The sequence below is a fragment of the Anthonomus grandis genome, chromosome 4, assembly GCF_022605725.1.
Source record: "Anthonomus grandis grandis chromosome 4, icAntGran1.3, whole genome shotgun sequence".
NCBI lineage: Eukaryota > Metazoa > Arthropoda > Insecta > Coleoptera > Curculionidae > Anthonomus > Anthonomus grandis.
This window is the reverse complement of record NC_065549.1, coordinates 8,915,799-8,930,641: the sequence shown is the minus strand read 5'-3', so window position 1 is coordinate 8,930,641 and position 14,843 is coordinate 8,915,799. Positions and strand designations below refer to the sequence as shown.

General features: G+C 30.0%; 1 protein-coding gene across 1 annotated transcript; it reads left to right on the top strand.

The window, feature by feature from the left end:
- Window positions 1–5,844: 5,844 nt before the first annotated feature.
- Window positions 5,845–13,233, top strand: LOC126735015 (hypoxia-inducible factor 1-alpha inhibitor-like). The gene is made up of 7 exons (XM_050438883.1): window positions 5,845–6,233; window positions 11,033–11,160; window positions 11,224–11,358; window positions 11,476–11,620; window positions 11,675–11,824; window positions 11,878–12,048; window positions 12,144–13,233. Exons 1-7 carry the CDS (start codon window positions 6,120–6,122, stop codon window positions 12,300–12,302), a joined length of 1,002 nt encoding a protein of 333 aa, XP_050294840.1. The 5' UTR covers window positions 5,845–6,119; the 3' UTR covers window positions 12,303–13,233.
- Window positions 13,234–14,843: the final 1,610 nt, after the last annotated feature.

The following is a 14,843-nucleotide window of genomic DNA, read 5'->3' as shown; positions in this document are numbered from 1 at the left end:
GATTTCGGATTCCCAGACATCTTAGGATATATATTTCTTTGTCCTCCACATTGCTAATAATATAACACTATCTTCCTCTAACACGCTCCAGTTGCAAATTAATAATTTTTTTTTTAACAGAAAAAAGTTTATTTTTAATTTTTTTTTTGTATTCTAAAATTGCCAAATAGATTCGCAAACAAACGAGATTTTCAAAAAACCAACTCAAACTAAGATGGCGACCATCCGCCATTTAAATGGCGAAGTTTGTTTTAAAGAAAAACATGCACATTTTCATATTATCCTCCTTTGTCTTGCACATAGTGATTGAGATAAGTCAGTCTTTCTCATGTACAATTAGGTTATACCTACTTATAAGATAAACTAATGAATAATTTATTTATAATTAATAGTTTATAATTAATATATATAATAGTTAAATACACTTTAATTATTTTAATAAATTTTTATATTATTTTGAACTTTAAACTTTTCAAACATATTCACGAAAAAAATTAGATTGTCGAAAGACTAACTGATTCCATCTGCCATAATGGCGAAAGTTCTTTGAAAGACATGCACATTCTCGTATATCTCCTCCTTTGTCTTGCACATAATGATTGAGATGTGTCGATCCTTCTCTAACACATACATTACACCTATGAGATGAACTAAAATGACTTGTTTATAATTTATAAATAATTGAATGAACTTTAATTATTTTATTTACAGAAATAAAAAAAATACTGATATGTATTTAAGTTATTTTAAAAAACATTTATCGTCAATTATAGATATTGTATATTATCTTCATATTACAAGGTTAAATTATTGAAATATATTACATATTGATAAATTAAAATAGTAAGTAAATAAATAGCCATACAACTATATATAGGGCATATAAATGTGAATATGCTACAAACTCTGAAAATAGGAGAATTTTTCCCTTATTTCTATTCATTTCTTTTAAAAATTGTCTCATTTACCATTTAGGATTTTTGACATTTTTTAAAATGGCGGCTCAAATTACCGGAGCGATGCCAACCATAAATAATAAAATTAATATCAAAATTATAAAAGGAAAACTCCAGTTTACACGATTATCCTAGAAAGGTAAATGGAGTCAATCAGGTGGGAATGTTAATAAAACTCTTGTTAATCTAATTATAATTATAACCTAAAATGCATTACAGGATCTCGCTTAAATTTGCATTAAGCTCCCATAAACGGTGGTAAAGACAAAACTTTCCTATTATATCCCAATGTTGTCAACAAAAATAAATTCCCAGCTAATTAAAAGAAACGTTTATTATGATTCTGATAGCTGTTCAAACTGACAAGTGACAGCAATTTGTAGTTTAAATACAAGCCAAATGGCATGTTTTTGTTTTAAATAGGGTCAATGTGCCAGTTCGTCGACCAGTGCTAGATCGCGTCTACTTTTGGCTTTAATCTAAAATAAATAGTAAATAATTCACTATTTCTTATCTAAACCAGCAAAGTTGCTGCATATAACCACAGATATAACTAGCTAACGCAAGCTAGTTTTGCGTTAGTAGTATAGTAATTGCGTTAGCTAGTTATATCTGTGATATAACCCTTTCGAGAACATAAACCGGAAAATTTTTGGTGGGGATGTAAACCGTCTACTAGTAGCATCAAACTAGTAGCGTTTAAAAATCATTTAAACTTTTAACACAGTACACAGAGGAAAAAAATTTCCTTTGTGTACTGTGACTTTTAAACAGTCACTGTTGAGAGTTCACCGAGATAAGTCACGTGTATGTAAAATTTGCTAGTGTTGCAGACACAGAAAAGTAATTTCTTTTCTAATTGTGAAACTTGTTAGAAAATAATTGATTATTATAGTAGATTTATTTTTTAATGCAATTATATCATAAAATAACGTTTAAAGTATGCTTTTATACAAAATTTTTGGTGGTCGCGAACTAAGATATAAAAAATATTAAATTTTAATTTGCGACCGGGGTGGTCGCAAAACTAAGTTGCATTTATAAAAGGTGGTAAAGACTTTTTGTTTTCAGTTATTATTAAAATATAAAATAATGTTCTTATTTTTTAGTTTGCGACCACCATTTTTTATTTAAATATTGTAAAAAAGTTAAATATATATTTGTTATATTTAGTGGTCGAAAATCTGGATTAAATAGATCTAATTCGCGACCATGTTTTTCTTATGGGAAATTTTGGTCGCCAATTTAGATAATTTTTTAAGTAAATAAGTTATGATGTTTATTTTTACGACCACAGAGATTTAGGGAACAACTTGACCTCACTAACATTTAGGTTTTTTTTTTCAGTGGCACCCAGAAAAAGCATAAAGCAATCAGTAGCAAAGAATAGTTCAAAAAATAAAATAAAAAAGGTTTCAAAAATTAAAAAAAAACTATAGCAGCGAAGATTTACTAAAAGCACTTTCTGCTATAAGAAATAAAACAATGAAAATAAGGGAGGCGAGCCGATTTTATAAAGTTCCGGAAACTACACTTCTTGATAGACTTGCCGGAAGAAGGTCCGAATCTCTTAAAAAACCTGGACCACCTCCATTATTAACCGAAGAAGGAGAAAAAAAGATTAAGGACTGGGTGATTAACATTGCAAAATGTGGATTTCCAATCTCAAAACAATTATTGATGCATACTGTAGCGAGAATTGCAGCTGATTCAAACAAAGCAATATATTCAATCAAAGCAAGTTGCCTGGAGAAACATGGTACAAAGGATTTTTAAGAAGAAATCCGGAGATACCACTTAGACAAGCTGAAAATATTACTAAAGCATGAGCTGTTGTAACCGAAGAGGGCATTCGAAAATGGTTCAGAGAATTACATAAATATCTTTCGGAAATGAATTACTTAGATATTCTTAAAGACTCAACCAGAATATTTAACGGAGACGAGTCCGGTTTTTCACTCTGCCCCAAGAGTGGAAAAATTTTATGGCCAAAAGGATACAAGAATTTATATATCGTAAATAAAGGCAACGAAAAAGAAAATATTAATGTGCTGATAACATTTAATGCTTGTGGTAAAATTGCTCCTCCTGTAGTCATATTTCCATATATACGACCGTCTAAAGCAGTGGTGGAAAGCATGCCCCCAGGTTGGATTTTGGGAAAAAGCGATAAAGGATGGATGACGTCCGATGTTTTCTTTGAATATATAGTAAATAATTTCAATAAGTGGCTAATTGAAACCAATATTCAAAGACCCATCCTTCTTTTTGTGGATGGTCACCTATCGCATATGTGTTTACCATTGAGTGATTGGTGTGATGAGAATAAAATAATATTATATGGCCTTCCGCCCAATACGACCCATATTTTACAGCCAGCAGATGTCAGTTTATTTAAACCATTGAAAACTGACTGAAAAAACCGTTCAAGACTGGCAAAGTAGGCCCGAAAATATAAATTCCGTTATTACAAAAACCAATTTTTGCAGTGTTTTTAATTTAAGTCATTTCAAAACCAGAAGTTTATGTAGACATTATTAAAAATGGATTTCGGAAGTGTGGTCTTTTCCCCTTTGACCCCGATGCAGTAGACTACACAAAGTGCGTAAAAAATATTTTAGAAAATGTCACCAAAAAAAACGGTAAACCGAAGGTCTTCTGACCACATTACCCAGCGAGATATAAAATCAACAAAAAAAGTATTGCAAAAAATAAGGCTGAAACTTGAATCATATGGAGTAAATGTGGAAGTAATTTTAACTGATAAAATAATATCGTTTCGCCAGAAAAACGAAACAGACTAACTAATGAATATCAAGATAATGCTGAACCAACTACTTCAGCCATCACTTCTCATTGGCCAACAGAAGCTAACTTTTTGCCTGAAATCCTCGACAATAAAGAGCAAGAGCCCTCCAGAGATACTCTTGACCCATTGGTTCCTTCAATTAATAATTTATCAACAAGGGATCTAGCTACTTTAGCTATCACTTCTAATAATAATTGGCCATTAGACTTTTTGCCGATTGAAATTCAAACCATCGATAATGAAGAACCCAGAGAGAATTTTGAATCTTTGGATTCTTTAATAATTGATATATCATTGGTAGATAATTGGAAACCTGCTGACCAGCCATCAACGTCCAAACACCTTATAACTCCATCTGAACAAAACGGCACTCTAAATACGTCACTATTAAGTATTCCTGATGTAAGCCTTCCAAGTTGTTTTAACGATACATTTATTAATGAAATCCAAACCGATGTTGGCGAGTTACCCAGTACTGCAGAAGTGAAAACTAAATCCAATAAAGTTTTAATGCCTAGCGAGAGTACATCTAATCAAAAATTCCCTAAAAGTACAATTTCTGATAATGTGGATTGTGTTTTTGATAAACATCTTAAATATCCAGAACCCATAAAAAGAAGCAAAAATACGAGTAGAAATAAGGTTGAAACCCCTAGTGCCATATCTTCAAGTAAATGGAGAGAATATTATAAAAAGAAAAATTGCAAAAACTAATAAAAAACAACAGGTAGTAACCATATGAAAAGAAAAAACAAGAAAAACCAAAGAGAATATACCAAAACGCACTTCCAAAATTGCCTGTTCATTATGTGCAAATGAACTTAACAGTGATACGGAAGACGAAGATATCAAAAAAATTGGCTGTGATTTTTGCCACAAATGGTACCATAAAAAATGCACTGAATTTTGTGATATCCCTTATGTAATAGCTGCGGCCAAAGATTATAAATGTGATCAGTGCTAAAGTGGTTTTGTTATGAACCTTAATATATATTTTTATTTTAAAATAAGCATCTATTATAGGTATAATGATTTTTGTTCCTTTTTGTTTTTAAATAAGAATTTTACATTTTGTTTTATTACTTACGTAGGTACGGTACCAGTAGTTAGAGAGTTAATTTTATTTATTTTTATTATTTGTTTTTTATTTTGTATTATTATTACTGTTAGTTGTCGGTAGATCTCATTTTTGTTAAAATATACGTACCTTATTTTATTCAAAAATTACATTTTATTTTGTCTTGAGTTTTTTTCCCTCTTTCCATGTAGGAATATTCACTAAGTATAAAACTATTCTAAGTATTAAATATTCACTTTTTCTATATTTTTAGGAATATTTCATACCACATCAAAGACAGAAAATAAAACGGGTGATAATATCTATTCTCAAATTTTCAGGCTTTAAGAAAATATAAGTCTTATTAAAATATTCAAATTTGTTAAGTTTCTATAAGGTTTTGAAACTGAAATTTCAGTTAACTGGTCGCGAACTAGCACATTGACATTGACCCTACTTCGCGGATACCTAAGTGCCACTAGATGCATGTAAACGCAGTAAAAGCGGTTGTCCTTTTAAAATTTAAATAAAATCATTTTTGCCAGCGGCAAGTGCGAGTTATAAGCTGGTTTATTGAGTTTTTGTTGACTTTTTGCAAAGTGATTTATCTTAATTTTACAATCCGCCACTCACAAAATCACCATTAAACCTCCTCCAATAGAATAATTGATGAATTTACAATAATTGTCCTACCTAAGGTATTAACAAATCTCACTCATAATTGAAAATACCAAAAAAATTATCTAAACACTATTTATTTGCTTTGGGGTTTGTTTACCTATTCGCAGTGTAGTGTCTACGTGAGATTTGGAACGTGACGTCGGGAATCCACACGGTTGTCTGACAGAGAAATAAGCATAACAATGGATTAGAGCGGGAGAGCAACAGGGAGCGTTCGTTTCGTCCGTCCGGTCTCCTAAAGACTTCCGGAATCACGTGACTTTTTACACGTACCCCGCCGCATGTCACGTGACACGGTGTGATCCGGCTCGAGATATAAATATAAACTTTGGGATAAGGACGTCATACGATCATAGCGTAGTTATCGTGAGAACGGTTTCAGAAGCACTCGAAAAGTCAAAAAGTTGTATTTTCAGTGAATTTCCCCTTTTATTTTTACTGTTTTTTATTTATTTTTTTGAGACATTTCGGAAAATTGTGTTCAACAACCTTTTTGGGACTATTTTATGGTTTATCTAAAATAAATCGCTACCAAATTGTTTTTTTGGCGCAGTGCTCATATTTAGCAATAAAGTAGAAAGTTGCACATTCCTGCTGCAAAAAAAAAATTGCAAATATGAGCGAAAAATTGTGGAACAGCAGCCAGCTGAGGAGGTACGATCTCGATTTGGAGCAAATCCCCCGGCTGCACTATACCGACCCCAAGGTGGATGAGTTAATTAGTCAAAATGTAAATATTTTTAGCATTTTTTATTAATTAATGAGATCATATCATAACCTATAATTCCTTGAAATATTGTGACTCATTTCTCTTCTCTGTCATAATGACAATAATATGGTAATATCATTTTAATATTAATTTATAACTTGTCGAAAATACCCTCAAAAAAGGCCTAAACTTTGATAGAATTAATATTCACCCCATCCCCCCCTCTATTTTAGTATTCTCTATATACTTTATATTAGTTTTAAAGAGCATTGAATGAGTTAACATTAGGTTATCTCAGCAATTTATTGGCTTATACGGCTTAACGTTCCCATACAAAACTTAGTTAAAAAGAACACAAATGTGTGGATTCCAAATGAACTTAAAATTTCCATTAAAACAGAGCCATTTATAAAAAAAATGTCATTGACAGGTATAGTGACAAATGATCATTTTAAAACATATTCAAAGACACTGAGTAAATTAATTAAACTATCTTTAATTCATTTGCTTGCTAACAACAAATAATTTTAATGACTACTTTATTAATTCTTGTCCTGTAATAAACAAGATGATCAATCTCTAATAAACATCAATAAGGTAGTGATGAAATCCTAGTTAATATATAAAAACATCTGCATTATTAATAGGAAAGAGTATATTGAATAAGTGGCCTGAGTATTTGAAGATTTTGCAATATCAAATTGACATAAATAATGTTGGCATTGGTGCCACACAATCATCGTATCATGCTGCACGAAAGCACAGGTTTAGGTATAGCATAGTGTTTTGGAGAAATCATGTGTTTAATTATTTATTTCCAACAAACACATTGTACATAGCATATAAATGTAATTATGTGAAGGAAGGATGGCAAGTAACAGGAAAGAAAATACACTTCTAAAGTCTACTTATAAAAAATAAGAAAAGTGATAAAAAGCAAGCAGTTGAGGAACAACCCAGGCAAAAAGTAAGACCTAATCCCCAAAATGCCAATGCCAACAAGGTCAGCATTATTGTCAATCAAAAATAAATTTCATTCTGTTATTATATTGTTTATTGGAGAGAAATCTATGTCACTGGCCAAAAAACACCCTCTATAATTTAACCTTAAATTGATCTTTGGAAGAAGGATTTAATCAATGAAATACAAGTATATTTACTGTAGATATTTAAATTCAAAACCTTGTATGCGTAAGCATTATGCTTTCTAACAAACAAGTATCACAAAAATCTATTCTGAACTTTTTCAGTAAGGTCTATATTAGCTTCTGTCTGTGGTGAGCATATTACGGAAGCATACTTGAGATGGGGCCTCACCAAGGAGTTACCAAATCAAATTGTTTATATTGACATAATAAAAATTATGTTTTGGAATTGTCAGAAAAAAGATAAACTAATACACTACAAGTTATTAATCAACATAACATACACAAAATAATTATCCTAAATAAAAACAATCGCAATACATAGGTACATCAAAACGATTAAAATATTAAGATAAAGTTAACAACAAAAAGTAACAGAGAACAAATGTATGATCTTATTAATAGAACATTGGCCAAATTTGATTACAGATTTGATACAAGTATCAATGTGTAATGTGGGTAATTTTAGTCATGGAATCTGACTATACTATTTAAAATCCTTAGTGTTTCTACATATAAATCCCAAAATTTTATAAGCTTCATTTGGTATTATATTGTATTATAAAGTTTAGACAAGATCTTTACACTCATAGTTTTTGGACAATTCATGATGTTTGCCTTAAGTTTTAATTTTGTATAAACAAAACAATTATTAAAATTGAGCAACATTTATTTTTGTGAAACCAACTCAACACTGCATTTAGATCCAGCTGCAATAGGTAACCATTATTCGGGTTTTCAATTACCTTGAATATCTTAAAGTCATTGGCCAATATCAAACAGAAGGCATATTTAAGACAATTTGGCAAGTCATTGTGTAATAAGCAGCAGAATGTTTATTCTTGAAATAAAGTATTTTCAAAATAAAACCATTAGAAACTTCTTTCTTTGAGCAAGTACAGTGTGATCATGAGCAGAACACTAGAAATAAAAATTTTCTTATTCTTGAAAGACAGAATTGCACATACTTAAACTGTACACATATGGTTATCAACATATAGAACTTTACTACTACTACTGAACCTTTAAAAAATAAAAATACCAAAAATTAAAAAAAATTCTCATTAAAAGATGTCTGTTTATTTTATTATTTTTGTTTAGTATTTATATATTTTATTTTGTAATTCATGTTAAACAGTATCAATTATAATTAAATTTTAATTTTTATATTGTGACATGGTCTACACTCTTATTGAGTAAAACTATACATTATTAAGTGGAACCATGTATGTATCTATTATTGGAAAAAAAAAATTAACTTCTTTGTAAACTAACTCTTTAAGAAAACACAACTTATTATAAAATATTTAATTGTTCAGGGTTTTTTTGTTAAAATGACTCATTTCAACTTAATTCGCATTAATTCATATATTTCTTACATGTGAAACCCAGTTTTAAACATTGATAATAATCAAAATGCTCACACTTTTAAATTAATCTTCCTCCACTGTTAGATTAAGTTTGACCCAAAGATAAATTATTTTAGCAAAAAGTCTCAATGAAATAAGTTAATATTCACATAAGTTATTAAACTGCAGAATAACAGCCTAATCCCTGCTATTAATTTTCACCTCTCCATAAATTTATTTAAAAGAATATGCTATGCTGTGGGAAATACCAACTGTTGTAGCTATTTTATAGCAATAATACAACTAATAGTAAATCTTAATAACATGGATATCATATCACAAACAATACTAAAATAAGCCACACTTAGATCAGTTTGAATTCAGGTTTTTATACTAATAAATGTGGAGAAGCAAGCATTAAGTTAGTATGGGCTTGCGGCAAATCAAAATAGCTAGTGTGCGTCATAGAAATTGTAAAAGAATTTTAAAATTAATTCTACAAAATAGGGGACAGACATGGTAAGTCCTTTTATTAATTGCCTTTGCTTAAGGTGTTCTTGTAGTGAAACATCAGTTTTAAGATAAACTCCCTATAACTCATTTATTCCATAATTTTTAATTACACCTTACATAGTGACCAACTTCAAAGATCTAGGAGTAATTTTCTGAACACATCTGATCTAAAGTAGAAAATAGCCAAAAAACCTCTGGATTTATTACTAGGCTAAGTGTTCAAACAATGTTGAAAACAGTTCTTCATAGTTCAAGGCTAAATGAATCTTTATCTTTTTTACAATTTGGTTTTGGCAATCTTGAAATATGGGTCTATTATTTGGTCCCCCAAGTATAGTGCCTGGATAGCAATGATTGAATGCATTCAAAAGAGGTTATTGCATATATTTCAGGATATTTGGTATATATTCCATAGAGGCTGTGATTATGATTATATGTTAGACATTTTTGATAGACTGTCTCTGAGTAAAAGAAGAATTAAAATTTGTTTATGTGTTCCTTTTAAAATAGTGAAAAATAAAATAGATGTCCTGAAATACTTAGTTAATTACCTTTTGTTTTAAACAAAATAAACACCCATCCAAATATATTTTATCTGGCTTACCTAAGGAAGTTCTACCATTTATAAAGTTTGTCAACATTTTAATCTATATTCTTCCGATATTGACATTGATTGAACTGGTTTAAATCAGTTTAGGATATTGATACTAAATTAACTGATACAGAGCTGAACTGCCCAGTAATGTGTTAGGTATTTATTGGTGCAGCTAATTTGTGTGTGATTAGGTGTATAGTGTATTAATTTGTTTTTGTATTTTTTGTACAATTTATTTAATAAGTACATTTTATGGTATTTTAAGTATCTGTAAGTGCCTTAATAGCTGTTGACTTATATAAATAAAGACAATATTTAGAAGTGTCCCTGAAGTATGTGGCTTTTTCCTATTTCTTATATGTGCAATAAAATAATAATATTAAAAGCTCAAAATGATTACTCATTAAGAATTTTACAATTTTGAGATGCAGCTAATAATTAATTAAATTTTTATTTATAATTCCATCCTCCCAATAAGAGTTTTTGAAATTTAAATAATATGTCAACTATTTAATGGAACTCAGAAACCATGCCTTTGCAAACATAAGACTGATTACTTATATATAAAATATGTTCACTATTTCTAAATTAAAATATTAAGTAAGGAAAATGTTATTAAGACAACACTTGATGATATTACTATTTTACTCATGCACATAGGGCTGCTGTTACTAATGTGCCACCTTGTTAGTACAGGTTAAATGCCTTAGTATAGTTTGATCCATGTATGACTTGGTCAGGACATGTTGATAATTTGTGTAAAATACTGTGTTCTAGGTCTTATAAGGAATATATGTGCTTGTGTTATATCAAGATTCAAGACTAATGTGACCCAATAGTCACTGTCACTTGCATAATTATCTAAACAGACAAGGGGTTTCCACAGGCTTGCAATATCTAGGAATGGCACTAGTTATCTGGGCTTATCATTTTTTAATGCTCTTCCACCCAATGTTCTTTGTATAGTGTAAAATTTAAAAAAATTATTTATTATCTAATCTTTAATTTATTACTGGAAATTTTTATTATGTGTGTAACATTTTCTTGTCTGTACTACTATCTGTTATTATCAGTAATTTGCATAAATAGAGTGATATTGATTTTATACAAAGTTCGTTCCAAGCCATAAATTATGAAATGTAACTATCAGATGCTAAAACGTAAATAAAAACATTATTTTATAGGATTTCATAATGATGTTTTTTCGTAATTTTTTAGAAACCTGTGCTAATAACCGGTTCAAACATAATCAATACTGCCACAAACGTTTGGACTCCAGAATACTTAGAAGAGAATCTAGGCAATGCCGGTCATACAGTATTTCTATCAAAAAATCATAAATTTAAGTAAGTTTCACTTATAAGGTAGTGAAACTTAAAATCATGATGTAAATGTTAATTTTTGATTAGATACTTTGACGAATCAAAAATGCTAAGCAGATCAAATCCTATGGGTATTGAATTTATTCCACCTACAAGAAAAACTAGGATGAAAGTTGGAGAGTTTATGAAAAAATTACGGGAATGGAAGCCCGGCAATGAGAGGTAAAATTATTAAGAATGATTATGAAAATATCATTTAGTCTTAACTTTTACAAAAAGACAAGAAACATCAAAATATGCTAAAAACAGCATAAATAAATTAATCACACTTCATTTTAGGTTGTACCTTCAGCAACCCTTAAATAACACAATTGGGCCGCAATTAGTGCGCGATTTTCTCCATTTCGATTGGGATTATTTAAATAGCAAACAGGAAAAACACAAATGGGGCGAGCTAACGTCCAATTTGCTGCTCATATCGCAAGTAATTTTTGTTAACAAATAGGTGGTTACAGTATAATTGTTGGAATGATTCCAGGAGGGCAACGTGACTCCATGCCATTATGACGAACAACAAAACTTTTTCGGTCAACTTTACGGATACAAGAGATGCATTTTGTTCCCTCCAAGCGATTTTGAATGTTTGTATCCGCACCCGGTTCATCATCCACATGACAGGCAGAGCATGGTAAGGGATATCATTTGTTCAGTTTGTTGTGGAATTGCAATGTGTTGTTTCAGGTGGATTTTGATAATCCAGATCATGTGAGATTCCCAAAATTTAAAAACGCCAAAGGTTTTGAAACTGTCGTGGAGCCCGGGGATGTGCTGTACATCCCAATTTACTGGTGGCACCATGTCGAATCTTTGATGAGAGGAGGTCCAACGGTATCAGTTAATTTCTGGTATAAGGTAAGAACAAAATTATTTTTATTTTGGAGCCAAATAATTTTGTACATAAAACACTCACAGCTTTAACTAATGACCGTTTATATTTACTATTATAGGGCGGCTCGACACCTTTCAATCAACAATACCCCCTAAAAGATTACCAAAAAATATCGATAATGCGAAACGTGGAAAAAATGCTGTTGGGGGTGCTGCAAGATCCGAAAGAGGTCGGACCTTTGCTACGCTCGATGGTATTGGGCAGATACACCGATTGACTGATCCTTTTTTTAAAATTTTCACTCGTAATTCGGTAAAAAGGTTCTTGGTGCTCAAAAAATGTATATAATGTCGTCTAACGAAAACGTATTTCTTTTTTGGGATTTTTTGAGTTTAAGAATCTAGTTTTAGACTGTGATTTGTACTAATGCAATACGCATCATTTAGGTAGGAGCAAACGTGTTACATTTCGTGGATTGAATAGGGTTTTTAGGGGTAGTTTATGTATATATTGAGGTGAAACCGCACGTTTTATATCGCGTTTTAATCCTTAATTTTCTGCTTTATTGTATAGTTTTATAAAATTATTGGATAAAACCCTTCCAATACTAAAATTGTAATTGTGAAGAAAGTGATTATTCTTTAATAGTCATCGTTGCGGTAATTATTTTATTTTAGTGTATAAGGGAATTTTTTGGGTAGTTTTGATTGAGTCAGAATGGATCCCAAAATACAGGGTGAACCAGACATGGATTTGCTATAGATGTTTATTTCCTTTAATAGTTAAATTATCAAATATGGTGATACATTACTTATTTTAATCACCAAAATAGCCTTAAGTTTCTAGTTTTATATGGCATTCGGTTCATTTTAGCTAAATCCTATGGATTTTTGATTTTACTAGTAAATCTTAAGAACGAACCCCCAGTTATCAATTCAAAGCCTGATAATCGTGTTCTTTGAACTAGTTGCGTCCTTAATAATAATTCTTATTATTTTTATAATATTCTTACCAAAATATTTAAGTATTTTTTTCCTACTATGGTATACCAGTTACACATTTATTTATTACTTAATTTTAAATTATATTCTTATTAGATTATTAGCACATCACATGTATGTTTTATTATAGAGTGTGAGTGTAAATAAAAAAAAAAATTATAGATGTTTTCTTGCGACTGATTAGACAAATACATTAATTTGAAATTGTTTGTGTTTTTTTATACCTACAATTTGTGTGTTTTAATAACTTGGATTGAAGGACATGCAATAAATTCTTTAATAGCACGATATATGTGCCATGAATGTTATATACATATGTGTGAAGATTCTGCGCTAATTTGAATATTCTTGGAACATTCAATTATCAGATGTTCTGTTAAGAATTGTCAATTTGTTAGTGATTAGCCTTTTTGACATTCAAGAAATGTTAATTGTTGGATCAGAAATTGTCTTTCCTTGAAAGTTTCATATTTCGTAATAATATTTTGAAGAATAATGAATTTATCAAAAAAAAATGACCAACCAGTGCAGTAATCCTTAACTGAAAAAATCCTTTGTAGGAAAAAATTACAATATGTTTGTTCCTAAGTCCTGTGAATAAATAAAAATGTCGATACTGCAATAAAAACATTTCAAACTTGATGGTTTGCCTTGGTTGACACAGAAAATTTCATTTCTTATTTAAAATTATTGGGAAAAAACAATATTGGATTAATTATTGGGCCTTTATGAAAATTCTAATTATTTCGAGAAGATAATTGGAATATTTGGTAGAATTTAAACCTACAATAAGGCATTCTTAATTTTAAGTGCTAAGTTTTTTGATAACTTATGTATTTATGATATTAATCCGATTACAGAGTAGTAAGTACAATAAATTAGTACTAAAACAAATTGCTTAAAAGCATTAACTACCCAAACTATCAAATGAACTTATAATTAATGTTTAATCAACATTACCCTGAACTTTATTATATAATGTTTATAGGATAATTTCTATAATAATTTGTTTTTCTAGCTACATAAAATGTAATGAGTTTCTTGTTCGGTGTGTTTGTATCACTAGTATGTAGCTATTTAAGTTGTAAAAAAAATATAGAAACTATTTGTCTACAGTGTTCAAGAGACTTAATAGGGCATTTCTTTAAAACAGCACTCTTGCATGTGCATTTCATGCCCGCCAGTTTCTTCAATATTTCTTAAATACGTATTATCGAGTCCAGAAAGATTTGTGTAAAGCTGAAGTATTTGTGTAACAAGGAGTATAAGGACCAGTGATTTGATGAAAATTCTTTATTTAATTAATTCAAAAGTTATACTCCATGCATATAATTTAATCAAATTCTCTAGAATTTAATGAGTAATTTTAGATCATCAGTAAATAGCCATTTTCGCTATATGGATATGTATATGTTAATATATACATGAGGAAAGGCATAGGTCCAAGGTTAAAATGCTGTTAAATGCCTGATATTTCTTGGTGTCTATTTGTTATAAGTATGGACGGAAAAAAAGAACAAAATGAAACACAGAATGACATATTTTGTCAAAAGCTTTCGCAAAATCTGTGTTAATACTATCAACCTGGTTAATTTATTATCTAAACTTTCTGATATATATTGAGTTATATTACACAGATTTATGCTTGTGGATCTTTTATTAAGGAATAACCATGTTAATCCATAAGGACTTACTTGCATCTAATAGATTATTGACATATTTTATAGTGTGCATAAAACATTTTAATTCATTTCTCAATATTGTAGGGACCCAAAACAAGAATGAGATAAAATACATGACTGGAACGATAAGGTTGA

Coding starts and splice junctions, on each gene's coding strand:
- LOC126735015 (XM_050438883.1), top strand. CDS start 6,120: ATGAGCGAAAAATTGTGGAACAGCAGCCAGCTGAGGAGGTACGATCTC. Junction 6,234..11,032: donor ATGAGTTAATTAGTCAAAAT/GTAAATATTTTT, acceptor GTAATTTTTTAG/AAACCTGTGCTAATAACCGG. Junction 12,049..12,143: donor CAGTTAATTTCTGGTATAAG/GTAAGAACAAAA, acceptor TTACTATTATAG/GGCGGCTCGACACCTTTCAA.